Source organism: Capricornis sumatraensis, chromosome 9, assembly GCF_032405125.1.
Source record: "Capricornis sumatraensis isolate serow.1 chromosome 9, serow.2, whole genome shotgun sequence".
NCBI classification, from domain to species: Eukaryota; Metazoa; Chordata; class Mammalia; order Artiodactyla; family Bovidae; genus Capricornis; species Capricornis sumatraensis.
In genome coordinates, this window is record NC_091077.1 from 9,585,035 (window position 1) to 9,611,749 (window position 26,715).

At 46.1% G+C, this 26,715-nt stretch overlaps 1 protein-coding gene across 5 annotated transcripts in view; it reads left to right on the forward strand.

Moving 5' to 3' along the window:
• The first annotated feature begins 1,214 nt into the window (after positions 1–1,214).
• Positions 1,215–26,715, forward strand: part of AKAP8L (A-kinase anchoring protein 8 like) — a 30,702-nt gene continuing 5,201 nt past the window's right edge. The window contains exons 1-13 of one of the 5 annotated variants that reach the window (XR_011145374.1): positions 1,215–1,314; positions 6,549–6,623; positions 11,024–11,056; positions 11,342–11,582; positions 13,412–13,865; positions 13,956–14,052; positions 14,136–14,206; positions 14,575–14,638; positions 15,464–15,572; positions 17,023–17,164; positions 17,257–17,362; positions 17,458–17,507; positions 17,599–17,729. Coding sequence is in view for 3 of the 5 variants with exons in the window: in XM_068979738.1 (XP_068835839.1) it covers positions 1,302–1,314; positions 6,549–6,623; positions 11,024–11,056; positions 11,342–11,582; positions 13,412–13,865; positions 13,956–14,052; positions 14,136–14,206; positions 14,575–14,638; positions 15,464–15,572; positions 17,023–17,164; positions 17,257–17,362; positions 17,599–17,729; positions 19,380–19,424 (1,581 nt within the window). In the remaining 2 variants the exon portion in view is untranslated. Of the gene's footprint in view, positions 1,315–6,548; positions 6,624–11,023; positions 11,057–11,341; positions 11,583–13,411; positions 13,866–13,955; positions 14,053–14,135; positions 14,207–14,574; positions 14,639–15,463; positions 15,573–17,022; positions 17,165–17,256; positions 17,363–17,457; positions 17,508–17,598; positions 17,730–19,379; positions 19,455–26,715 lie in introns of those variants that run through there. The other 4 variants (XM_068979738.1, XR_011145373.1, XM_068979736.1 and 1 more) reach the window with 4 other exon arrangements.

Consider the following 26,715-nt stretch of genomic DNA (forward strand, 5'->3'; position numbering starts at 1 on the left):
ACACAAAAGTGGAATAGTGAAATGAACTGTCACCTACTCATCAGTTGTAAACTCATGACCAGTCTCTTCAGCTACAGCCCCTTCATGTCCTCTCCTCCATATGAATTACGGTCATGAGACTGATTAATCTGTTAATGTTTCAGCATATTTCTCTGAAGGATACGGACTTTTAAAAGTGCCATTGAAATGAGAGATTAATATCAAAAAGTCAGTAGTGGCAAACTTTAAAACAAAAAAGTACAAGTCACCCAGCTTGATGAACTTTCACAAACACATTAAGCACAATTTTCAGTGTCTGCAGCTCCCTCAAGTCGTTTCTTAGCAGCTATGAGCTGGCTCTGACAGTGGACACATCCAAAGAGGCTGCTGAGGACACAGCGCTGGAGCCTGGCTGGGCTTCTTACTGTAGGATCTCTAAAGTCCAGAACAAACTGAGAAGGGTTTAGAGTGGGTAGTTCCAGCTTTAACACTTAAGTGTCAAGGACCCTGAGCAAGTCATGAATTTCAAGCTTCAGTTTTCTCATCTTTTTAAATGGGAGTTAAAAAAAAAAAAAAAACTTCCTCACAGAGTATTTGAAATAATACAAATATATTTATTACACATAATGATATAAACGTGCTGTATGTTATCTTTATGTAACGGTGGATAACAAAATGTAACATTTCTTTAGATCACCCGACATCGGACTGAATTCTTCACATATGTTATTTCACATATTTCAAACTGTGCCCAGTATCTTGCTTGGCACTTAGCTGTAATTTTCATTCCAACATGGCTTTACCTTGTTCGTTTTGGAGCTGAAGGCCAGGGAAGTTAGGAAAGAGCGTGGACTGGCACAACACCCCCGTGGCAAAGCCGGGACTGGAGGAGTGCCCTGCCCTGTAGACCCAGCTCCCTCTGGCGGGCCTCCAGGTCACAGGCCTTTCCCGCCTGGCCATTCTTGGGCCTCAGGTCTTTCCGTAGTGAACAGCTCCCCCCCGCCTTCGAACTCTGCGGGAGTCCACCTCCAGGCGGTCTCCTCTAAGCCAATCCGCATTATCTCAAAATAACGGGAGGCGGGATTAGGGTGGGGCTCGCGTGAGATTGGCAGGGCCGTCAGCCACGGGCCTAAGGAGGCTCAGAGATGGACAGCGAGGCTATCCAACAGGCGTGAAGCCAGGGTCTGGCGTGAGCCAATGCTGTCGAGAGGCGGGGCTTAGTTGTGTGTGGAAGGGGCTCAGGGGATTGTCTCCGCTAACGCGGCGACGTTCGACGCGTGGAGTAGCTGCCGGAATTTTCGGGTGCAGTCTTCGCTGCTGCCATGAGCTATACAGGTGGGCCCGGCAGGGTTGGTGAGGAGAGGGGTCGGGCTCCCGGTGGAGAGGGATAGGGATGTGCCGGAGCCGCGCCGGGCTCGTCCGTGCCTCCCACGGGGCTTGGACACTACCCTCTCTGCGGTCACAAAATGGCGCCGGGGTCCGTCGCCTCAGTATCGCGCCCCTCACGCCTCGGCGTCTCAGTACTCTGTGCTGGCCACCTCGGGTCCCGGCTCCCTACCGCCCGAAGTTTTGGCTTCTGTCCCCTGTGTCGGTGGGCCTTGATTTCGGCACCTGAGTTCTCGCCTCCGTTCCTGGCCCGGCCCCCTGGGCCCTCATCGCCTCGGGTCGCCCTTTCTCAGGCCTCGGCCCTTCAGGTCGATCTGCGGACTCGGCCGCTGTCGCCATTGTCCCCCGTGGAGTTTCCCTGCAAACACCGCGGTTGCCCGCACCCCGCCCGCCCATCCCCGCCTTTACCTGCCCCAGGCTGGGAGAGGCGCCAGCCCCTCCTTGGAGCCGGGGTGTGAGTGAATAAATATATGAAGCGTTTGGGCCGAGTGGGGAACCTCGCGTCCTTAGGGACTGAGCCTTGTGAAGAATGGCTGGCTTCCGTGTTAACTCATTCCACAACTGTCAAATTCATCGTGGCGTCTGGGGTTGAATAGACACTGACATACTGACGGGAATTCCTCAGGTGTTTTATAGAGTAGGGCAGACCCTAATCGGGAAACGAACGTAGTATGTGTTGTGGAGTAGTCAGTACCCTGAGGACCTTGTTCTATTAAGTGGGGTGGTTGGGGACCTCTGGAGAGCATTGAGCATTTGAGCAGAGACCTGAATGGAACGTGGGAGTTAGGGATATCTGGCCAAGGGGGCCCTCGATATAAAGACCTAGTGACAGGAGCTGCCTGGTGTGTTACGATCAGCCCGAGGTGATCAGTGGGTTTTGAGTAAGGGGAGGGAGGGGATGATGAGATTAGAGAGGGAGCCTTAGGATATGCCTGGGTGATTACAAATCATCCCTGAATGAATTCAAAGGCTGGCCTGGGACTGCTTTCGGAATAACTGAAGAGGCTTCTCAGCCAAGAGCTTCCCTTGTTAACAGGGCTTAAGCTTGTGTGGTTGCTGGGTAAGCTGCATTCTGCTTGGAATGTTTAGGACTGAGAGTGGAATCTGAGCCTCTGGGGCTGCTCCATAGGCACCCTTAGACGAGAAGGTAGTGTTAGCTCTCCCTCCTCCAGGTCAGGAGCTTGGCAAGAACTCCAGTTTTTTTAAGCAACCATCCCTTAGCCCAGTGGTTCTCAACCAAGGGCAAGTTTGCCCTCCAGGGGACATTGGCAAAGTTTGGAGCGTGGGATTCGGTTGTCATTTCTTGGGGTGGGAGTTGCTACTTGTGCATCTAGTGGATAGAGGCCAGGAATGCTGCTAAAAACATGCTATAGTGCAAAGGGTGGCCCCGCCCTAAAGAATTATCTGGCCTCAAACATCAGTAGTGCCAAGGTTGAGCAACCCTGCCCTAGCCTTTGTGTACCTTTTCTGGTTCACCAGGGAAGTCAGTCTGGTTGATACTAACATAAATGAAATTGAAAACTGATCTATTTCACCAAATCTTAACAAGAACTGGAAGACAGTTCTGTGGTTATTAGGGACAGGACTGCTGAAGAAACCAGGGGATGACTGGTTGGGTGCTGTGGGGTAGCTTAATAATGATCCATTTGATTTCATAGACAAGGAAACTAATGTATAGAGGTCACAGATGGTCATGTTTGAATATCAGCTCCATATCTTGTAGGCTGTAATTCTGTGTTTTGAGTTGGCAGTGAGGTAGCCAAGCTAATGAGGTTATGATTAGTTTTCCCTTGATCTTGACCAACTGAAAACCACAGTCGCTTTATAATGTGTGATTTTCCCTTTTAAGAAGCAGACCACTAAAGTCAGAGGCATGTAAGGATTTCCCTGGCAATCCAATGGTTAAGATTCCACTGCAGGGACACTGGTTCAGTTCCTGATGGGGGGACTAAGACCCCACATGTCAGGAGGTGCTGTCATAAATAAATGAATGAATGAATGTCAGGCATTTTATGTCACATTTTAGATAATACTCTTTGCCTTAAGGAGAATTTCTGGAGGCCTTAAAGCAAATGTTACCGTTAGTAGTAAGGTAGAAGGTGATTTAAAATGTATCTTTTTGATAACTTATCTAATTTTTTAACCTAATTTTTTTAATGTATACTTGAGAAAGAAAGTTCTGTCTCTACCACTAAGGGGAGGAAGATAGGAGCAGTGGAAATACAGGACAAAAAATCCAGAATCAGATCTTTAAACAAAGGTCTGAAATGCTACCAGTCTTTTTATAGGAACATTCATCATCTCATATATTTTCTCTGCGTTAGGAATGCACAGGTGGTTTAGCGGGGTGGCTCTGGCTTGGGATTTCTCATAAGGTTACATTTTGGATGTTAGTTGGGACCTTAGTCATCTGAAGGCTGAACTTGGGCTGAAGGTGACTCAGACTAATGTGCCTAACAGGTTGATGCTGGCTATTGATTTCTATACTATCTGGAGCTCTCCACAGGCCTACTAGAGGGTCCTTACTATATGCTGGCTTGTAGTAAGAGTGAATAATCTGAGAAAGAATAAGGTGGAAGCCTCAGAAGTTGCACTGGGTCATTTCTGCAATATCTTTTCGATAAAACTGCCTCCTTTTATTTGGGAAGAGACAACATGATGTCAGAAGGCAAGAATCGTTGGAAGCTGATTTTCACTGGATAGTAGAGGTTGGCGGCAACCTAACCTCTTTCCTATTGTCTTCCAGTTTTTGTCACTTACTATTATTTCTTCAAAGAATCCCCTTCTAAAAAAAGCAGGAAAAGAATAAAATTGAGAAGCTTTGTGTGTTTTTGAGCAAAAAAAGATATCAGCGAGGCTGGCCAAGAGGGAGGGGCTGTGATACACAGTTATAAACACATTGTCTGACCTTTCAATTTATAGGACCAAAAATTTGCTTATTTTATTTTTTGACTCAGAGCTTATTTTTTCATTCAGAACTTGGTCAAGCTGAAAAATTGAACTAAGACAAGATCGATCCTCAGCCAGATAAGAATTGGTTCATAATTGGAGCATAACTGGCTAAAGAAGGTCCTGCCCTGGGGGCAGTGTTGTGGCGCAGAATATTAATGTAGAGAGGACAGAACTAGAGCTGAGTTTGCCTTTGAACTCTGAAGGTTTGATGCATTGATGAATTATCTTTCCTTTTTCTCAAGGAAGAATCAGGGCCCTCTCCCCTGAATATACATAGATCTTTTGCTCGATAGCTTTAATGCTGTGTTCCAGTATGTATTCCTGTTAGCTTGTGGTAAGTTCTAGTTGCAGCTGCAGTACCTTCAGGCCATATTACCTAAAGTCTAGAGTTGTTTTGCCAGTGGCACTATTGCTGAACAAACAGGTTTCCAGAAGCTAGTTGAGCAAACAGTGGAAAAGGCCAGTGTAAGGTGGTACTTACATTGGGAGCCTTCCCCACAGGTAAACCTTCTTTAGATTACTTTCAATGTTTCTTATGTATTATCAGGGTTACAGTTTGGGCATCTCAGGAAGATCCTGGATCCCTGGAGGAAATCCATTCCGTGTGCCCTCTTTAATTAGGGAATATAGGAAATGTTGGATTTATATGCTTCTGTCACCAGCTCTCTTATTCCCCAGTGCCCAGTTTCAGTTCCCTCCTCTGGGAAGTAAAGTGTGGATCCACTGATCTTTGTTTGAAACCCTTGGAGCTGGGTGTATTTTGGAATTCTAGCTTCAAAGGACGTTGCACGACACCTGCAGTGGGGTTTGGGGCTGCTGCTGCTGCTAAGTCGCTTCAGTCATGTCTGACTCTGTGCGACCCCACAGACGGCAGCCCACCAGGCTCCCCTGTCCCTGGGATTCTCCAGGCAAGAACACTGGAGTGGGTTGCCATTTCCTTCTCCAGTGCAAAGTGGAAAGTGAAAGTGAAGTCGCTCAGTTGTGTCTGACTGTTAGCAACCCCATGGACTGCAGCCTGCCAGGCTCCTGCGTCCCTGGGATTTTCCAGGCAAGAGTCCTGGAGTTGGGTGCCATTGCCTTCTCCAGGGGTTTGGGGCAGCACCTTGTAATTAAATGCAGAAAGATAAAGAATGTCCTCATGGGTCAGTTTTTCCCAGAATGCATGTTGACACCACATTTGACGAAAACACTTGGTTTTCAGACTTTTTTGGACTTTGGAATTGGCAGGGTAAGGGATCTTGGCCCTGTCCCTTTTGTTGGCTGTGGCGAGGATGAAGCGAAATAATGCAGATGAACCTCTTAGCACCCTGCAGGAAAAACACTTGTTCAATGTTGGCTGCTGTTGCTGTCCTATTTGCTGCTATGGTCTTAAGAAATGAACTGGAAAAAAAAGAGAACTAGAAAGAGTGTCAACAAATACTTGAATGCCTGCCCAGGGAAAGGCACTTGGTGTATGGTTTTATTGTCAGCAAGCTACTGGAGGTACTGGCTTTAATTTTTAGGTCATGAGTTGGATCTTGACAGGAACAGGCAAATGTTGCCTCTTATGGTGTCTATCATAATTTCAGTGCTAAGGGCAAATCACTTAAAAAATGTTTTAAAAGTGTAGATTAAAAGATAATCAGCATTTGAGACCAGTAGTTTCTGGTAGAAGTTCAGATTTTCCTTACTTGTTACTAATTCATTAGAAGTTGAGAAATAGTATAAGATTTGAGAAGATTGGAAATTATACATGTAATCTATAATGCTTGTTTCATGTAAACATGCTAACCCCAAATAATTACATTTAAGAGGTAATTGTAATACACTTTTTTTTTTAATGGGAAAATGAAAAATATATATAAGCTTTAGATTTGGGGGAATGGAATAGGTATTATTTACCTTAACATTGTTCAAAATTAACCCCCATTGTTTTTTGATTTGGAGCTCACCTTTCAGTGATTTGATATAAACGTTTTCTTCATTTACCTGAATCATTTGGGTACCCATTTATCAAAACAGGGTACTGGTTTAAAGGTTTAAAAATGTTTATCCAATTCTTCTGACATAACAAGTTAAATATAGCCTGCCTTTCCTTTGGTTGATATGTTCTGGAGGTGTTCAGAAACCAAAAGTTTTGGTGGCTTTCCAGTGAGGGGAGGGTCTGCCAGGCAGTCTCCACTGAAGGGTAGTCTTAGGTCATTTTCATGTGGCTTATTTGGAGAAATTAACCACACTGTACGTATATTTAGGCTTTGTCCAGGGATCTGAAACCACTTTGCAGTCAACGTACTCAGACACAAGCGCCCAGCCCACCTGTGATTATGGTAAGTGTGGGCCCCTGGGAACTGGAGGGTGTGTGCTCTGCTCTCCAGTGGCGGAGCAATCCACTGGTTTATTAGTTGCCTTTAACATTGCTGTCACACTGTCCTTTCCAAATGCAAACGTGTGAAATGGTACGGTGGGCTCTTAGAATAGCTCCGGGGGGTTAGAATTGCCCTTTGGGGGCAATTGTTGGAAAGATGTCTGTTATTTTGCAAGCTGGAGTTCTTGGCTGTATATGATTGGTTCCTTTGACCCTTTGACAAACTGTTACAAGTACTTGTGGCCTGTGACAAAGATGTAGGTTCAGAAAATCCCCTCGAGGGAGGGTCTGGGGAGGAGAGTGGCCACTCAAAGTCCAAAGGATTGGTGTGAGCAGAAACCAAGCCATTAACTTAACCCCTGGGTAGTGCATGAGATTCCAGTGTAGGAGAGGCTGCCTGTCTGAATCTGGATGGCTTTTAGAGACACAGTCAGGCTGGTAGGCTCCTTACACACAGGGTTGAGAGAAAGTTTCTCATTGCTTTCTCAATTGTGGACAGACACACTGAATCTCTAATTCAGAAGGATCCATAGATATTCTTTTGGTATCTCTCAGCAGTCCAAAACTGCCAGTAAAGCTGTTTCTCTGTGATTTGTGACCATGACCCTAGTTCTCTGTCATGAAGGAGCTTTCTTCAAAAGGTTTTGCCTTGATTATTGAGATGGGTAATTGGTTATACTGCCAAGGTCTAGGGAAAGACTTGAGTCTACACAGTCACATTCTCTCAGGAGTCACTGATTAAGTGGAAATAAGTAAAACTCCTTAAAGGATTGTCAGATTGTCCCAGGGGAGAGAGAGACTTAAAAAAATGTTCTGAAAATGAGTAAGGAGGTATCAAATAGTTCATAAGGAGGAGAAACTTTGTTTGCATGGCTTCTCTGTCCTGCCCTCCCTGCCTCAACCCTTTTCATTAGACATAATTCCAAATTACACATCTTTTTTGAACCATTTTCTCTCAGGTTTATATATTCTAGTCCAAAACATTTTACAAGATGTGCCATTTGCAAATATTTTCTCTCAGGCTGGGACTTACCTATTTGTTCTCTTGATAGTGTCTTTTGAAGAACACAAATTCTTCATTTTGGTGAAGTCCAGTTCATCAGTCTTTTATTTTTGTTTGTTTTAAAAGTCTTTCAGCTGTGCTGTGTGGCATGTGGAATCTTAATTCCCTGACCAGAGATTGAACTTGGCTCTTAACCGCTGGACTGCCAGGGAAATCCCAATCTTGGTTTTGTTTTGTTTTTTTGCACTGACTCTTCGTTGCATCACAGGAGCTTCTCTAGTTGCAAGATGTTTCTCTCGCTGTAGAACACAGGCTCCAGCACGCATGGGCTCAGTAACTGTAGCACATGGGCGTCTCTAGTTATGACTCTTGAGCTTAGTTGCCTGACCAGGGTTTGAACCCAAGTCCCCTGCTTGCTTTGGAAGGCAGATTCTCAACCACTGGATCACCAGGGAAGTCCCCCCAGTTGTTACTGGGAAATTTATACTTAATCCAAGGTCACAAAGATTTTCTTTTAAGTGCTTCATAGTCTTAGGTTTTACATTTATTTTGTGATTTTGAGTTAATATTTCTACCAGGTATACAATATAGGTCAAGATTCTTCGTTACCTTTGTTGAAAATTAATTGAATGTTTATGTGTGGGTCTGTATCTGGATTCTAATTCTGTTTCATTGATTTGCATGTCCTAAGATTCCTCTAGTACCTTACTGTCTTGATCACTATAGTCAGTCTTGAAATTTGTGAATATAAGTCCTCTAGGTTTATTCTTTTTCCAAAATTGACTTGGATATTCTTGTTCCTTAGCTTGTATGTATAAATTTTAGAATCAGTTTGTCAATTTCTATAAAAATTCCTCCTGAGATTTGGAGTGGAATGGTCTTGAGTCTATAGTTTTTTAAGTGTTTTGTCGTTTTTGCACACAAATCTTGCACATATTTTGTTCAGTTTACAGCGAAGCATTTCACGTCTTTAATGGTATGAGATATGATAGTTTTCAAAAATTCAGTTTCCTATTGTTCATTGCTGTTATGTAGAAATTTGATTTTTTTTCTTTTTGTATGTTGACCTTGTAATAAGCCTTGCTAAGCTCACTTATTTACAAGTTAACTTTTTTTTCCATTAGTAACTTTTTTGTGTAGTTTTTTTGAGAAGTTTTACATCGTTTTGAAGGAATAGTTTTACTTCTGGCTTAAATTGTAAGACTAATATAACAACATTTAAATAACATTTTGAAAAATAGTCAGCCAAGTTCCCACCATCTATACTTGTCAGCGTAGTTATTTTAGGTAGTTGCATATCTTACAGGTAGCTAGACTTAATGTTTTGTTGTGCTGTTAGAGCGTTTCCTTGTGCAGCAAAAGGCTTAGTAGTTTATTTTTTGATGCCTATGTGATTTCACTGAGTAGGTTGACCATAATGTGATTAACTATTACCTTAAAGTCAAACATTTACGTGGTTTTCTATTTTTGCTCTTTAAATATTTGCTACAACCAGCTCCTTTTCTTTACTTTTTTTTCTTCTTTCTTTTTTTGGTTTCCTTTTTAAAAATAAATTACATTCTTAAAATACTCTGTCAACTATGGTCTCATCTCCTCTGTGGAGATGAAGTGAATTCCAGTGTTCTTTTGCAAGGGAGTCACCAAAGAACACAGTGTAGACAAAGATTTCCTCTGAGGGGATCTGGCTGGGGAGCCCACCAGGGTTGCTCTAGGCATAGCAGGTAACACATAGAGAGTGCTTGCCTGCCGCCGTCAGAGGAACCACCAGCCTGTGCTTGTGCTCAGAGTTACGCCTACTGCTGCTTCCTTTCTTTGTGCTTCTTTGCTGTTCTGGCAAGTCCTCAGTAGTGGAAGCCCGGAGTGGGGCAGGGACACCGTATTCGGGACTCAGGCATAGCCTCGATGGGCTGCCTTTGTCTCCCAGTCCTGTCTCTTTTTGATAGCCAGTGTCCACTGTCCTGGTTGCAGACAGCCACGTGGCCAGACCCTTTTAGCTGCTGGGACTAAGTGTACATTATTCCTTGTGCAGCTGTGCCAGCCACTCTTCTTGCCTGTTTGAATGCCTCATTCACCACTCATTCCTTTCATGATCTCCACCTGCTGTCCCTTGCTGCTGTCTAATTATTTAGGGTCTGCTTTACCACACAGTGCTCTGGGCCTGAGGAGTGCCTGGGACTGCCAGCCTCTGTTCTGTGTGCTCTGAGCATGATAATCATTGAATAAACAAATGAATGAGAAGCCCCTGCTTTGGTTTCCCCAGCTGTAGAGGATTTTCACTTTGTGAGCTCTAGCATGTCCACAGTTCATTAGTGTTCAACTCCAGGTCCTTGCTGGTTTCCAGTGTCTCCCTATTCATTTGTGCAGTAGATCGAGGGGAAACTTGAGTATAGGATCTCAGCTTGCCCCCACGCATGTTCACTCTGATTCATCTTCTCAGTGTATGCACTCTTGCCTTCCTATGGCTGGATTCTGTTGTTTATCACTCTGCCCTCTCGCTGAGGTTTGGTCCTCTCTCTGTTCTGGGACAAGTATGACCTGTCTGTCTGCAAGGTAGACATTGTGGAATAGGAGATAACTCTGAGGTCCCACCAGAGACACTGGGAAAGTGGTTGCCTGTTCTCATGCATTTCCTTGGGAAAGAATCATGCTTGACTCAGAGTTTGCACTTGGTCAGTTTTCAATGGCTTTATGTTTTTGAAGGAAAGACTTCTTCTTATGTGCTGTAATAAAATCCAAAGTACATTTAGTTTATAATCCAAATTGTATTTTCATCAGCTCTTCTCAAGAGTGGCGTCCTGTGTTTCCCTCTGCTTATGTGTTCCAGCACAGCACACTCACACAACTCAATGGCTTGATAGTTCTCCCTGTTAAGGCAGACATTTGAGGGAGTAGGGTGGTTATTTTCTCTGCTCCAGATGGCTTTGTTGGGTGATCTGATTGACAGGATTTTGGAGTGGATATGAGCTCTTTGCTGAGCTTCTTTTACAGCGTGGAATCAGTGTGAGGCACCAGAACTGCTTGACTCTTCCTCTGATTGGTGCTAAGCCAAGGGCCAGAGTAATCTTCCAATTCTGACTTATTGCAGAAGCCATATAGAAGCCAAATTCCTTCCCTGAGAGTGTTAGGAGTGGGGGGTTCCTTAAATAGCAGATGGTCAGACCCACGAAAGATCGGGCACCAGGGCAACACGTGGCCTGGGTCAGTTATATAGTGCTCTCAAGCTCAAGGCTTCTCAGTTAGGGGAGGTTCAGCCTCCTATAACCGCTCAGGTTCTAGGAATCATTGTTTTTATGCCGGAATTAGACTCTCATCGTACTGTAAGCAATTATAGATATAATTGCCCTTTTACTTTTTTGTAGGATATGGAACTTGGAACTCTGGGACAAACAGAGGCAAGTATTATTCCCATGATCACTCTTCTCTCTCCTGGGATTGGACTGGTTGAGTCTTTCTGCCACTGTGCAGCTTAACCAAGGTTTCAGGATGGGGCTTGCCTTTGGGGGTCCGAGGTACCCTGGGGCTGGCTGTTCCTTCCCAGAAGGCTGGGCCCATCCAGCCTTGGGTGGCTAAAATCCAGGCTTGTCTCTGTGACCAAAGGTGTCCTTGTCTCTGTGTTTGTCTGTCTCTCCTCACCCCCTCCATCTTGTCTGTCTGTCTTTCTGTCTCCATCATTGCAGGCTACGAGAACTATGGTTATGGCTATGGCTATGGCCAGGATAACAGCACCAACTATGGGTATGGTATGGCCACTTCAAACTCTTGGGAAATGCCTAACTCTGACACAAATGCAAACCCTAGTGCCATGGGTAGTGCCAGTGCTGATTCCGTTTTGTCCAGAATTAACCAACGCTTAGATATGGTGCCGCATTTGGAGACAGACATGATACAAGGAGGCGTGTACGGCTCAGGTGGAGAAAGGTGAGTGGGCACCAGCTTAGGGGCGGAGGCTTTGCAGGGTCACCCCCTGCCCCCTGGCAGTCTCCCCTTCTGAACTTCCTGTTATATCTGTCTGCTTTTTCCTTCTTTGCCATACTGCTGAGGCTTCCCAGAGACTGTGTAGGGTCTGTTTCACATTCCTTCTCTGGCTTGTGTCCCGTCTTCCCTCCATCCTCACCCATTGTCTGGTGGTGAGCCTCTTTTCCAGCTTGCAGAGGGCCGAGCAAGCCCACTCTGGGCTGGTTTCACTGTGACCTCTGAGTGGCTCTTCTCAGGGTCATTGTTGAATGACTCTTCCCTCTGGAGACAGCCATTTGAAGTCCTTGCAATACTTTGCACCCTGCACTGGGTCAGGGCAGGACCATTTCGGTTGTGTATGAAAGATGGGGTGAGCCCTTGGGCTGAGCACCGTGAGCTGGGCCATCCCACATAAGGCACGGGAAAGATGGGGGCACATCCTGGCCACCCTTCGGTGCCTTATCAGTGTTTAGCTGTTGAGCCTCAGAAGTGCCCCTGTGGGGAGCTGTTGATGTCCTCACTTTGTAGATGAGGAAAGTGAAGCGCCTGTGGGTTGCACCTCTTGCCCAGAGGCACACAGGAGCTAGGCCTTCCACTCAGATCTGCCTTCAGATTTGTCCTTGTCTGATCTGGTGCTGGCCCAGGAGTTCTGTGCCCTAGTGAGAGGTTTCAGTGAGAAGGGCACATGTATTTCTACCACGGGATTGAGTGAAGTGGCCTAATGGCTCCAGTTGACAGATGGGAGAGAGTAAGGAGGGGTCTGGCCAGACACTGATAGGGCCAAGTGAGGCCCCAGGAGCACTAGAGCCGGGGTGCCAAGGAGACTTCTGCTTGCATGGGCTCTCTAGCAAGCAGAAAGTATTGGGGGAGGCCCAGCACATCCCCTCTCCTTTTGCCTGATAGTCAATTGTGTTGGATCTGAGGCTGCCAGATGGCAGAGCAGTGGGTGTGGGGGGGTGGTTGGGCTGACATTGCTGCTGGTGCCAGCTGCCTGTGTACCGTCTTGCAGCAACCTAAAGCTGGAAAGCAGGGTTCAGAGACAGAGTGGCAGTTGGGTCGCCCTGGCCTCTTCTTTCATGCTGCTGGTGCTTCTTAACTACCCAGCTTTGGCAAAGAGGCATGTGGGGCCTGGGCCTGTGGGCTGCAGCCGAGGTTAGAACAGCTGTCTCTGATTCCACAGTCAGAACATCTGGCTTGCCTTCCCACTTGCTGTGTAGGCTGTCCTGGGCACCAGGGATGATATGAGCTCATAAGAGTTCTGTTCTTGTCATTGGGCAAGCTTGCAGTGTCTTTGCTGGCAAATGTTCTGTATTCTTTTTAGTTTTCAGTGATGAGGGGGTTTGAGGCTTCCTGTGGATGTTACCAGCCCCAGTGAACAAAACACTGATGCGTTGGATTGCCCATGTATTGCGGGATGCCAGGATGCTTGGCTCTGCCCCTTGAGGAACAGCCTTGGGCATTGTGACTGCCACAGACACATGCGCATTCCCTGTGGACCCGCTCTTCTCCTGAGACCTACTCTACCCTAGTAGTCAGTCCTTCTTAGGGTCTGAAAGCTCGTGTGTGGTCATATGCAGGCTTGGGGACATGAGCTGAGGGGACCTGCTAGCTTCTAGAAGTCTGCCCCGAGAAGCCTTTTAAGTTGGCATTTCTGAACGTTGGTCCTCTACAATGGGCTGGGGTAGTGCTGGAGTGGGTCTTCTGTCCCTGAAATGGGGAGGTTTGCTGGAAGGCAGGAACAGAAGGGTGAGGGGACCCGAGGCCCCCTTGATGCTTGTCATCTGCCTCTGCAGGTATGATTCCTACGAGGCCTGTGACTCAAGGGCCGTCCTGAGCGAGCGTGACTTGTACCGGTCGGGCTATGACTACGGAGAGCTCGACCCTGATATGGAAATGGCCTACGAGGGCCAGTACGATGCCTACCGCGACCAGTTCCGCATGCGTGGCAGCGACACTTTTGGCCCACGGGCTCAGGGCTGGGCCCGGGACTCCCGGAGTGGCCGGCCGATGGCCTCGGGCTATGGGCGCATGTGGGAAGACCCCATGGGGGCCCGGGGCCAGTGCATGCCTGGTGCCTCCCGGCTGCCCTCCCTCTTCTCCCAGAACATCATCCCTGAGTACGGCATGTTCCAGGGCATGCGTGGTGGGGGCACCTTCCCAGGTGGCTCCCGCTTTGGCTTTGGGTTTGGCAATGGCACGAAGCAGATGAGGCGGACCTGGAAGACCTGGACCACGGCTGACTTCCGGGTGAGTGAAAGGGGGCCCTCCTGGTCTGTGACTGAGAAAGTGAAGGGCCTGAAGCTGTTTACCCTGACCCTGTTCCCTCTTCTGACCCAGACCAAGAAAAAGAAGAGAAAGCAATGCGGCAGTCCTGATGAGCCAGACAGCAAAGCCACCCGGACGGACTGCTCTGATAACAGTGATTCAGACAACGGTGAGCCCGGATGCTGGGCCCATGACCCTTGCCCTCTGCCCCATGGGACTCCTGCACTGAGCTTGCTTCCTCTTGCCTTTCAGATGAGGGCACAGAGGGGGAAGCTGCAGAGGGCACGGAAGGCGCTGAGACTGTGGAGAAGGGCTCCAGAGCAGTAAGTGGCCCCAGCCCTGCACTCTTGTCTGTCTGTGGGTGAGGCCTGCGGACAGGGGGCTGCTTGAGCCCCGGCACCACAGAGCAGGCCTCTCCCAAGAACCACAGGCCAGCCTGAGTTATCCCTGCATGCAGACATGATTAGCACAGGGAAGTGGAGGTCTGGTAGAGACAGGCTGCTGGCAGCCACCTGACCAGAGGCTGGATTTCCTTTTCAGAACATGGCCCGGTGAGCCCTCTGTGCAAGGCCTGCTGGGAGGATGTGAGGCGCCTGGCTCTATGCCTGGCCTGGTACAGGGCCTTGTCATTTACAGCTGTTAGGAGCAACTACACAGGCTTTAACATTGACTGTCTGAAATTGTGTCTTAGGAAGGAGAAGACGAAGAGGGAAAAGAGGAGGGGAAGGAAGGAGGCAAAGAGGATGCAGAGAAGGGTGAGTCTTCTGAGTGGCCCGGGCACTGGGGGCTTTTCCAGATGCTTGTGGCGGGAGGGGGCCAGCCGAGGGCAGGGTTTTGGCAGAAATAGGCCCAACTTGGATCGTCCCTGTGTGGCTGACTATGTGCTGGTAGGGAGTAACCTCTCTTCCTCTTCCTGGTTCCTACTCTGGCCCTGATCTCAGACAGTACACTGGTTTTGCCTTCAGGTGGGCGGGGCAAGCAAAAGTGTGGGGGAACCCCAGGCGCAACCCCTGCCTTCAGGCCCTTAGTAACATGCAGTTCCGAGTCCTCAGTGGCTGGTGTCCAAGCTGGGACCCTTGGTGCAGTTTTTACGGCTCTGGTTTGCGTGTCCTTTCCCTTAGCACCTCTACAGCCCCTGTTGGGAGTCCGTGTCTCCCTATTCGAGTGATGAGCGCCAGCAGGTACCTAACCTAAATCCAGCCTCAGCCTACTGTTGCCGCGGTACCCAGTGTGGGTGGGCAGGGCCATGTGAGCTTTGGGGCCTTTTACCCTTGGGGGCTGCACTCAGGCCCTACCTGAGGCCTTCCTGCATTCTGCCACCTGGGTCCTCTGAACTTTTGCCAGTATCCCCACTGAGACAGCCTCTCTTTACCTTCCAGCTTCCCTGTGGCTCACTCTGCAGAGTGTGGATGTCCTGGAACGTGGTGGGGTCAACTCCCCACCCATCCCAGGGCACCCGGTCCTGCTTGCAGCCAGAGGCCTTGCTCAGACAGCTGCTTTCAGAATGGACCCCCTGGAGTAGAGAGTGGATATCCAGCCAGAGGCCACAGACTGATAGCCGTATCCTTCTGTTCCCACAGGGGTCCTGAGTGCCCAGGATGAGAGTGGCCAGGCCAAGCGCAAGTTGCAGGCAGGCAAAAAGAGCCTGGACAAGCAGAAAAAGCGGCAGCGAGACCGCATGGTGGAAAGGTAACCAGCTTCCCTCCACCCCTTTGCCTCTGCCTCACTCTGGGGCTGCCTCCAGGAGAGCAGGGCCATAGCTCTGCTGCCTCACCGCCCTCTGGCCTCCCTTGGGAGCCGCCACCTGCTCGGCCGTGCATGGACCCTGCTTCGCCAGGCCCAGCTCCCAAGGCCTGATTCGTCCCCTGCCCCTGTGCGGCCGCCTGGCGACCGCTAGCGACTTTGGCCTGAGATCTGACACTGCTCAGCACCGTTGCCCAGAAGCTCCGGCGCTAGGTCACTTGGCACATGAGCCCCAAGGTGCACTGGGGGCCTGATGCCCCTGTGGGAGGGGGCCAGCTCAGCAGAGACTCAAGGTCCAAGGCGCCTGTGCCACCCCAGCTAGCTGCCAAGAGGCCGTCACCGTGCTCAGGAGAGATGGCAGCACCTGTGGGCTGTGGCAGCCTCGGGCCTGCCCTCTGCCCGGCCCGCCGGCCCTGTCAGGCCGGGCCTGTCTGCGGCTGAGCCCTTCACGCCCCTTGGTCGGGTCTGTCTGCCCTCAGGGCTCCCGCACTGGCGCTTGCCTCCTCCTCCTCCGCCTCAGACTCTTGCTCTTGCTGGACCTTCCTCAGCCTCGCCGGCGCCCGGCCCCTGGGCTCTCCAGACAAAGCTGACCCCGTGGCCCAGATAAGGACGTCCGGCAGAGGTAGGGACCTGCCCCGAGGCCTCGGTGGCGGCTGGCCTCTTCCGCCCCTTGCCACGGCGGCCTGCTCCGGCCCAGGCCCCAGACCCCGGGCTTCTGCTGTGGACACGCGGCCCAGACAGAGCACCTCGCTCAGGTGACTCCAGGCTGCCCTCTGGCAGGCCAGGCGGGCGCCCTCCTTCCAGCTCAGACTGGTCTCTTCTCAGAAGAGGAAGATGAGGCAGCAGGTGCCCAGGCCTGCTTGCCTCCCATCCCTCCCGACACTACCCCCAAGCATTCTGAGCAGAGGATGGGCTGGGTCTTTGAGCCCCTCAGCCCCCACAAGGAAGATGCAGCACCTTTCCGGGCCCTGCCTCAGGACTGCGCACTTCACTCTGCACTCAGGGTCACCTGGCTCACGCCAGGGCATCCTTCCTTTTGCTCCCTAGCTGGGCCAAGTGCACAAGCTCCTGCCCAGCCTCGGTAGAGAGGCCCTCCAGCAACCTTCCAGCGACTCCTTGCCTGTTGCAGCTGCTGCTGCCTCAGGCTTCAGCCTCCTGCCTGTGGGAAGGAAGAGCTCCTGCCCTGTCCCCTACGTTGCAGTAACTGCAGACTGCAGATGTTCTGTCCCTTTGCACTCCTAATCCCACTGGTCCTAGCCTGTCCCCCTGCTGGGACCACACCTCAGAGGCCCATGAGCAAGGCCTGTTTCAGGGCTCACAGCTGGGTTGGGTGAGGCAACAGCACTCTTTCCCAGAACCCTCTTGGTCTCAGCTCTGCATTTCCCTCCTGTGGCAGGATCCAGTTTGTGTGTTCTCTCTGCAAATACCGAACCTTTTATGAGGATGAGATGGCCAGCCACCTTGACAGCAAGTTTCACAAGGAACACTTTAAGTACGTAGGCACCAAGCTCCCCAAGCAGACGGCTGACTTTCTGCAGGTGAGCCTTGGAGTGGTTGGTACAGCTGTTGTTACCCTGCAGACATAGAGTGGCCCACACAAAGCTTGATATCTCCTTGGTGTATCCGGCAGGAATATGTCGCCAACAAGACGAAGAAGACAGAGGAGCTCAGAAAAACCGTGGAGGACCTTGATGGTCTGATCCAGCAGATCTACAGAGACCAAGATCTGACACAAGGTGAGGAGGTTCCATCCCAGTCCTACCAGGCCGGACCACAGCCTTCCCTTCTCTGGTTCTCAGAGTAGGGTCACAACACCCCTCTGTTCCCCCAGGGAGGGTCAGTGAGAACAGCCTCAGGCCCACGTGGAAATGGCAGGGTGAGGTGAGGAGCTGGTCTGGCATTTTCCCCCAACTCCTGGGTCTTTCTTAGGTGTCTGGGACCAGTGGCGACTCCCTCCTTTTCCCCTCTACAGAAATTGCCATGGAACATTTTGTGAAGAAGGTAGAGGCAGCCCACTGTGCAGCCTGTGACCTCTTCATTCCCATGCAGTTTGGGATCATTCAGAAGCACCTCAAGACCATGGATCACAACCGGAACCGCAGGGTGAGTGGCCACCAGTGCCCTCCCACCATCCTGTGGGCTAACTGGCTTAGGCCTCTGGGGAGGTGCTGGGGTCATGACTCCTGCCTGCCAGGGGCAGGAATATAGACACATCTCCAGCCCAGGGCAATCAGCCACGCTACAGAAGGATGGGAATCGGGGACTCTGCGTGGCAGGTGGTGGCATCAGAGCCAGACCTTAAGAAGAAGTAGGCTTTGGGAAATGGGGACCTGCGTATGCATAAGGGCCAATGGCCAAATTAGGTTCAGACACCAAACAGGGAGAAGCATATGGTACAAGTGTTGTTGGAGGAGGGATTGGACACAGGTTCACAAGGGCTGGGCTGAGGGGCCTGGTCTTGCTCCTATAGGCAACAGAGTTTTTAAGTGGGGGACTAGTAGGATTAGAGTTGGTATTAGACTAGAGACTTTGGGCACCTGTTCTGGGAAGGAGGTGGGGGGATCACCTTCGCCTTGGGAGAAGGTGAACAGAAGTTCGGCATGAGGGAGTGATGAAAGTCTGGGTTATTACAGATTTCTGGCTTGTTTAACTGGTGGACAGTGGTGCTGCTAAGATGAGGAGGGTGGGGTAGTATATGGTACAAGGAAAGGAGCGAGTTTGGCAAGAAATTTTAAAAGTTCTGTCTTGCATTCCAGTGTATTCCCAGGGCCTAACACAGAACCCAGAGTGGGTGTTCTTTTGGTTGAATGGGTGACATCCTGAATTAGAGCTAGCTGTTAGAGATCAGGTGAGCGGGGTGGGGCTTTGCAGTAGGGAGAGAGCTAGGAGGCCCAGAGCCAGGTCTGGGCTAGAAAGAGAGGCCTGGCTGCCATCACCCTGAACAATGCTGATAGACCTTATGAGCAGCAGCAGCAGCCAAGGAGAGTGTAAGGAATCATTTCTTAACCTTTTTCCATGCCTATCAAATTCATCTCTAGTCTTTTTCAGTGCAGTGATTCTCAACAGTGGGATGGGCTTAGAGATCTGGGTGGGATGGTGGAGGAGATTCGGGATTGGTGTATACCGTTGACAGATCTGAAAAGATACAGAATATGTCCGTTGGCTTTGGCAACAGAGAAGCTGTAGGGATCTTGCCATGGTGAGATTTTTGGGTTGGTAGCTGATAAGGGTTGAAAGAGAACAGAGAGCAGACTGTAGAGAATGGATAGTGCATGGTATTAAAACTTGGAAAATTTAGGTGAAATGAATGATAGCTAGTAAAATACAAACTGATTCCAAAGCAAGTTGCAAAAAAAAAAAAAAAAGCTGTAACAACCAGCAGCCATAGAGGGGATTGGAAGGGTACTAAAAGATACTTTGAAGACACCAGAAGTAGTTGGTTATAGAGAGTTCAAGTATAAATACTATATTCTGTAAAATGCCAGATTTAGAAGTAAATAAAAAGCTTCTAGTTATTATTAATTTTGGTAACAGTTTTATTGATGCTCAATTCCCATACCATACAATTCATCCATGTAAGGTATACAAGTCAGTAGTTTTTAATACATTCACAGTTGTGTAGCTGTCAGCCCAATTATAGAACATCTTCACCTCAAAAAAAAAGCCATACCTTATAGCTGTCACTCTGTAACCACCATACTCCCCAAGCCCTAGGCAACCACTGATTTACTGTCTGTCTCCGTGTTTTTCTAGGCATTTCAAATAAATGCAGTCACCATAGTATGTGGTCTTTTATGATTGGCTGCTTCCGTTCAGCATGTGTTCAAGGTTCATCCATATTGTAGCATGTATCAGAACTTTATCCCTTTGTGTGGCCTAAGCGTATTCTCTTGTATGGATATATACCACATTTAGTTTATTCATGCTTTAGAATTTGGATTGTTTCTACCTCTTGGCTATTATGGATAATTCTATTATGATGCAAGTTTTTGTATGGACATGTGTTATGGTTTTTTAAGACAGGAGTAGAATGTCTGGGTCAAATAATAACAGTTTAACTTCTTGAGGAACTGCCAGCTTATCTTCCAGAACGGCTGTACCACTTTATATATATCCCCAACAACAATGTGTGAGTTCTGATTTATTCGTATGTTACCAGTACTTCACCAATACTTGTTATTATCTGACTTTTTGATTCCAGCGATTCAGTCATTCAGGTGTGCAGTGAGTTGTATCTGTTGTATTTTTCATTTGCATTTCTGTGATAACTGACTAATGATGTCAAGCATCTTATCATGGACTTGTTGGCCATTTGTCTGTCTTGGAAGGGAAGAAATGTCTGTTCAGATACTTTATTTTTTAATTGTGGGGTCTTTATGAGTTAAGGTTCTTTATATATTCTAGATACAAGTCCTTAATCAGACATATGATTTGCAAATATTTTCTCCCATCCCATGGCATGGGTTTTTTCACCTTGATGTGTCTTTGCAGCACAGAAGTTTAATTTTGATGAAGCTCAGTTTATCTAAATTTTTTTTCTTTTGTTCCTTGTGCTTGGGGTATCATATCTAAGAATCCATTGTCAAATAAAAGGTCACAAAGATTTATCCCTTTGTCTTCTTATAATAAGGGTTTTACAGTTTTAGCTCCTACAATTTGGTTTTTAATGCATGTAAGTTAATTTTTTTATGTGGTGTAAGGTAAGGTTCAACTTCATTCTATTCCATGTGATTTTCCAGTTGTCCCAACATCATTTGTAGAAGAAAGTGTTCTTTCTTTGTTGAATGGCCATGGCTCTCGCCAAAAGTCGGTTGACTACAGCTCCATGGATTTAGTTCTCGACTGTTTATTCTGTTGTTCTCTGTGTTTATCCTTATGCCATTACCACACTAGCTTTGTAGTAAGGTTTAGCATCAGAAACGGACACCTATAGCTTCTGCTCCTTTTTTTTTTTTTCAAGATTGTTTTGGCTATTCTGTGTTCCTTGAGATTCCACGAATTTTAGGACCAACATGGCAGTTTCTACAGAGAAGCCAGCTGGTGTCCTAATGGGACTATATTCAATTTCTATATCAGTTTGGAGAGTATTCCTGTCTCAGCAATATTAAGTCTTCCAATCCATGAAAATGGAATGTCTTTGCTTTATTCAGAATCTTTAATTTCTGTCAACAAGATTTTACAGTTTTCAGTGTATAAGTTTTTTTATTTTGGGAGATTATTAGTTTATTCCCAAGTATTTCATTCTTTTGATACTAATATAAATGGAATTGTGTTCTTTAATTCCATTTCTGAGTTGTTCTTTGTACCTGTTTCAAAATAGAATTGATTTTTGTTTGTTGATACTCTATCCTGTAACCTCACTGAAGTTTTTATTAATTTTAATCATGGATTGTTTTAGTTCTGTATATCAGTTGTCTGTAGATAGAGATAGTTATAGTTTAACTACTTCCTTGCCTATATTGCTGTTTAATTTGTTTTTCCTTGTTCAGTTACCCTGGCTAGAACATCCAACATAGCCTTGAAGAGAAGTCCCTCCCTGACCCTCCTCTTGTCCCTGGGGGAGCATCGGTCTGACCGCCCCTCCTCTTGTCTCTGGGGGAGCATCGGTCTGAGTGTTGAGGACACTGCTTAGCTGTGGGTTTCCCATAGGTGCTCTCTGTCTGGTCGTTGAGTTCCCTTCTGGTTGCATCTTGTTGAGTGTTTTTATTCTGGAAGGGTATGGGAGTTTGTCAGATGCTTTTTCTGCATTTATTGAGATGATTGTGTGGTTTTTGTTTTTTATTTATTGATAGAGTATATTTCATTGACTTGAGGGTGTTAAGCCACCCTTGGCATTGTTGGGAAAAATCCTATTTTGCCATGGTGTATGATTCTTTTTATATGTTGTTGAATTGGCTTTTTGTTGAGAATTTTTGCATCTGTACTCATGCGATATTGGTCTATATGTTTTTTTGTGATATTTTGGGGTTTGGTATCAACGTAATACTGGCCTCATTGGAGGGACTGATGTTGAAGCTGCAACTCCAATACTTTGGCCACCTGATGCGGAGAGCTGGCGCATTTGAAAAGACCCCGATGCTGGGAAAGATTGAGGGCAGGAGGAGAAGGGGAAGACAGAAGATGAGATGGTTGGATGGCATCACCAACACAATGGACATGAGTTTGGGTGGACTCCAGAAGTTGGTGATGGACAGGGAGGCCTGGTGTACTGTGGTCCATGGGATTGCAAAGAGTCGGTCGGACATGAATGAGCAACTGAACTGAACTGAATACTGGCTTTAAAAAGTTAGTTGAGAAGTTTTCCTTCCTGTTGTTTGGAAGTTTGCGAAGAATTGGTATTAAATTGGTAGAATCTGCTCTGAAGCTGTCTGGACCTGGGCTGTTCTTTGTGAGTAGGTTTTTTTTTTTCTGTTTTTTTTTTTTTTACGAATTCAGTTTCTTTACTTGTTACTGGTCTATTTAGATTTTCTTTCTTTCTTTTTTTTTTTTTTTCACCTTATCCCTCTGCACTTGGGATCCTAGTTCCCTGTCCTGAAATTGAACCTGGGCCCCAGTAGTGAAGTTGCCGAGTCCTAACCATTAGACTATCAGGGAATTCCCTCTATTTCTTTCTGAGTCAGTTTTAGTAATATCTTTCTGGAAATCTGTGCATTTAATCTAATACTCAATTTACTGTCATGCATTTATTCCTAGTGTTCCATAATAATCCTTTTTATTTCTGTATTGTCAGTAGTCCCCTTCTTTCATTTCTGATTGCTTTGAGTCTTCTTTTTTTCTTGATCAGTCTTGCTGAGGTTTAATTTTATTGACATTTGAAAAGAACAAACTATGGTTTGGGGTTTTTTTTGCTCTTTTTGTGTGTGTTCTCTGCTTCATTAATTTCTGTTCTAATCTTCTGCTTGCTTTAGGTTTCTCTCTATTTTAATGTAGACATTTATAACTATAAGTTTTCCTCTGAGTACTGCTTTCACTGCATCCCATAAGTTTTGGTATGTCTTATCCTCACTTTCACTCATCTCAAATTATTTTCTAATTTCTCTCTGCCTTCTTTTTCTTAGACTCATTGGTTATTCAGCAGTGTGTCATTTAATTTTAACATATTTCTAAATTTCCAAAATTACTCTCTCTTACTGATTTCTAATTTTTCTGTCTGTGTAGTCAGACAGTATACATTCCATTATTTCAGTCCTTTTTCATTTACTGAAGCTTGGTTTATGGCCTAGTAGTATAGAGTCTGTGCTATGCTTTGTACATTTGAGAAAACTGGATATTCTGTTATTGTTGCAAAAGTGTTCATCTGTTATGCCTGTTTGGTTTTATAGTGTTCAAGCCTTTCATTTCCTTGCTGATCTTCTGCCAAGTTGTTGTTTGCATTCTTGCAGTGGGATGTTTAAAATCAGCTATTGTTGAATTGTTGTCAGGTGCATCTATACTTAAACATCCCCCGATGGAGAGACCCTTTTATCATTATAAAATGTCCCTTTGTGTTTTAGGAACATTTTTTACAGTCCGTTCGTCTGGTATTAGTATGTTCAGTTCATTTTCTTACGGTTGATGTTTGTATATCTTTTCTCATCCTTTTCCTTTCTATTTATTTGTATCTTTGAATCTATTGGATCTAAAGTTTGTCTCCTGTGGAGTGCATATAATTTGAACTTGTTTTTCTATCCAGTTTGACCATCTTTGTCTTTGACTGGATCGTTTAATCCATTTACATTTAATGTTACTATTTTTTTTTCAAATATTTATCTTCTTTAATGGTTTTTTTTTGTAAAAATTTGGGGGTATTATTAGTGGTTTCTCTAGGCCTTACTTTATATATATTAACTTCAAAAATTTCCTTGAGATAGTCATTTCAGTGGGATTAAGTTCCTCCTATGAACCTCTCTCTGCATAGGTTTTTGTTATACAAAGTGGTACATCTCTCTATATGTGTTACAAACCCAGTAATGTAATACAATGTAATTATTATTTTATGTAATATGTCTTTTAAGGAGCCAGCAGAAGAAAGGAGAGCAGCAGTTACATATTTCTAGCTTTTGTTAAACTAGACTTCTTATTGCTCATTTCTGGTTCTCTTTGAATTCTTCCTGTGGATTCAAGTTACCATCTGTAGTCGTTTCGTTATTAGCCCAATACAGTTTTACTCTCCTGACCTTCTTTGTGCTCTTACTGGCAAATATATTACATTTCTCTATGTTACTACAGGTCAAGTAATAAAATTATTTATATAGATTTAAGAGCTATATATTTTTAAAATATTCAAATATGTATTGTTTTATACAGCTCCTGTTTAAATTAGTTGAGAGGACAGGAAAAGATATCGCATTTATAGTATTTCTTTATAATTATATGATTACCTTTATTGTTCTTTCTGGTGGATTTGCATTACTATCTGAGCTCACTTCTTTTCATCTTGAAGGACCTCCTTAGGTATTTCTTTAAAGGTCTGCCAGCAGCAAACTCAATTGTTGTTTGTTGTGGACAGTTATTATTTCACTTTCACTTTTGAAAGATAGCTTTTCTGGGCACAGGATTTTTGGTTGACAGTTTCTTTGAGCCTTTTAAGTATGTTATCCCACTGCCTTCTGGCCCCATTTCTGGTAAGACGTCAGCTTTTAACATTACTGGGGTTCCATTTTAAGTGATGATTCCTTTTTCTGTTGCTGCTGTCAAGATTCTTCTGTTGTCTTTGGCTCTCAGCACTTTTATTATAATGTGTCTTTCTGTGTTTATTTGGAGTTTGTTAGCTTCTTGGATGTGTGGTTTAAAGTTTTTCATGAGATTTACACAGTTTATAGCCATTATTCAGTTTGTTTTTTTTTTTTCTTTCTGCTCCTTTTGTCTTTCTGGTAATCTCATTATGGGTGTGATGGGTAACCTAATGGTGTCAAGGGTTGTTTGAGACTATTCATTTTTCTTCATTCATTCTTCTATTCTCCAGATTGTGTGATCTCTGCCAACCTACAGATTTTGCTTATTCTGCCAGTTCAGATCTACTGTTGAACCCCTCCAGTGAAGTTTTCATTTCAGTTCATTGTATTTTTCAGTTCTAGGATTTATATATTTAATTTCTGTCCCTTTATTGATGTTCCCTATTTGATGAGACAGTATCATCTTGTACTTCAAGCATGTTTCCTTTTAGTTCTTTAAATGGATTTATAATGGCTGCTTTTAAGTCTTTAAGTTTGACATCTGGCCATGGGCAGAGGCAGTTTCTGTTGTTTGCCTGCCTTTTTTCCTGAATGTCAGTTTCCTTTGCACTTCTCATAATTTTTTGTTGGAAACTAGACAGTTTAGATAATCTCTTCTGACAACTCTTTGTTCTAGACCTCCCCTACTGTAGGTCTTGTTATTGTGTTTGTTTGAGTGAACAGTCAAAATATTTTAGTAAAATCTCTTTAATTCCCACAGTGCAGAGCCTATTATTGTACCTCAGAAGAGGAAGCCATTGGCACAGCCACTTGGCCTATGGTGGTGGTAGTTTCAGTGGTAGGGATGGTGGTAGTTTTGATAGGACCCCATTTGTCTTTTCCCCTACTGCACCAAGCTGTTCTTTTCCATAAGTTGTTGGCTGATAGCTCTGTTGTTTTCAACAATGCCTAAAGGCATTAAATTGTTCTAATCCTACTGAATTAACATAATCCAATTAAATTGGATTTCCATTGTTTGAGATTTATCCTGAACCCTAGGGAGGCTGCTTCTACCTGTTTTACTGGTTCTTTTTGGAGACAGCAATGGTTTAATTTGTGTTGCTTATCAAATCCATGCTCAGTCATGTCCAGTTCTTTGTGACGCTATGGACTGTAACCCACCAGGCTTCTCTGTCCGTGGAATTTTCCAGGCAAGAATACTGGAGTGGTTGCCATTTCCTCCTCCAGGGGATCTCTCCTGCCCAGGAATGAGAACCCTGTCTCCTGCATCCATCCGAAGGTGGATTCTTTACCGCTATGCCACCTGGGAAGTATATCTGCTACTACTACTAAGTCACTTCAGTCGTGTCCGACTCTGTGCGACCCCATAGACAGTAGCCCACCAGGCTCCCCCATCCCTGGGATTCTCCAGGCAAGAACACTGGAGTGGGTTGCCATTGCCTTCTCCAATGCAAGAAAGTGAAAACTGAAAGTGAAGTTGCTCAGTCGTGTCCGACCCTCAGCGACCCCATGGACTGCAGCCTTCCAGGCTCCTCTGTCCATGGGATTTTCCAGGCAAGAGGACTGGAGTGGGGTGCCATTGCCTTCTCCAGGGAAGTATATCTACCTTCCTTTTAATTGCTTTTCTCCACACCTTTCATTGTTTTGAGAAAGCCCTTAGTTTTGAACTCCCCACACTCTTAAAAAAAGGAGTTCCTTTGGGAAGAGATTTGGGAGCTCACTGTTTTAAGGTCTGCCTTTCCCTCAAGCAAAACTCCTGAGTCCAGGCTTCAGTGCTAGGAGTGGTGACCAGACTGTATTGACTCTGCTGCTTTAGAAGAGAAGGGTTTGGGACTTCCCTGGTGGTGCAAAGACTCAGCGCTCCCACTGCAGGGGGCTCGGGTTCAAACTCTCATGGAGAATTAGATGCCACATGCCTCAACTAAAGATCCTATGTGCTGCAAATAAGACCCAGTGTAACCAAATAAATATATATATTTTTTAAAAAAGGAGAGAAGAGGTGTGGAGGCAGCTGTAGCCTCTGGTCAACTTGGTTTGGTTTGCCTCTCTAGGCATGGGGCCTCTGCCTTATGAACAAGCCAGGGTTAGAGCAGTGCATGGTGTTAAACTTCCATTCCATGAGTGGGGCTTAATAGGTGGGAGTCCCCACCTCTCAGCTGAATTTGCCCAGAACTTAGCCTCAGCAGCAGGGAGTTAGGGGCAAGATGAGAAATGTTTACAGTCCTGCTTCTGGGAAGATACACCCCCCTCAACGGTGATAGTAGAGTAGAGAGGGAGGCCTTTTTTTTTGTTATTGTTTTTAATTATTATATATTGGCTGCGCTGGGTCTTCGTTGAGATACAGGGCCTCTTCATTGCTGGTCACAGGCTTTCTGTAGTTGGGACGAACAGAGCCTGTTTCCTTAGTTGCCGTGTGTGGGCTTCTCATTGCACAG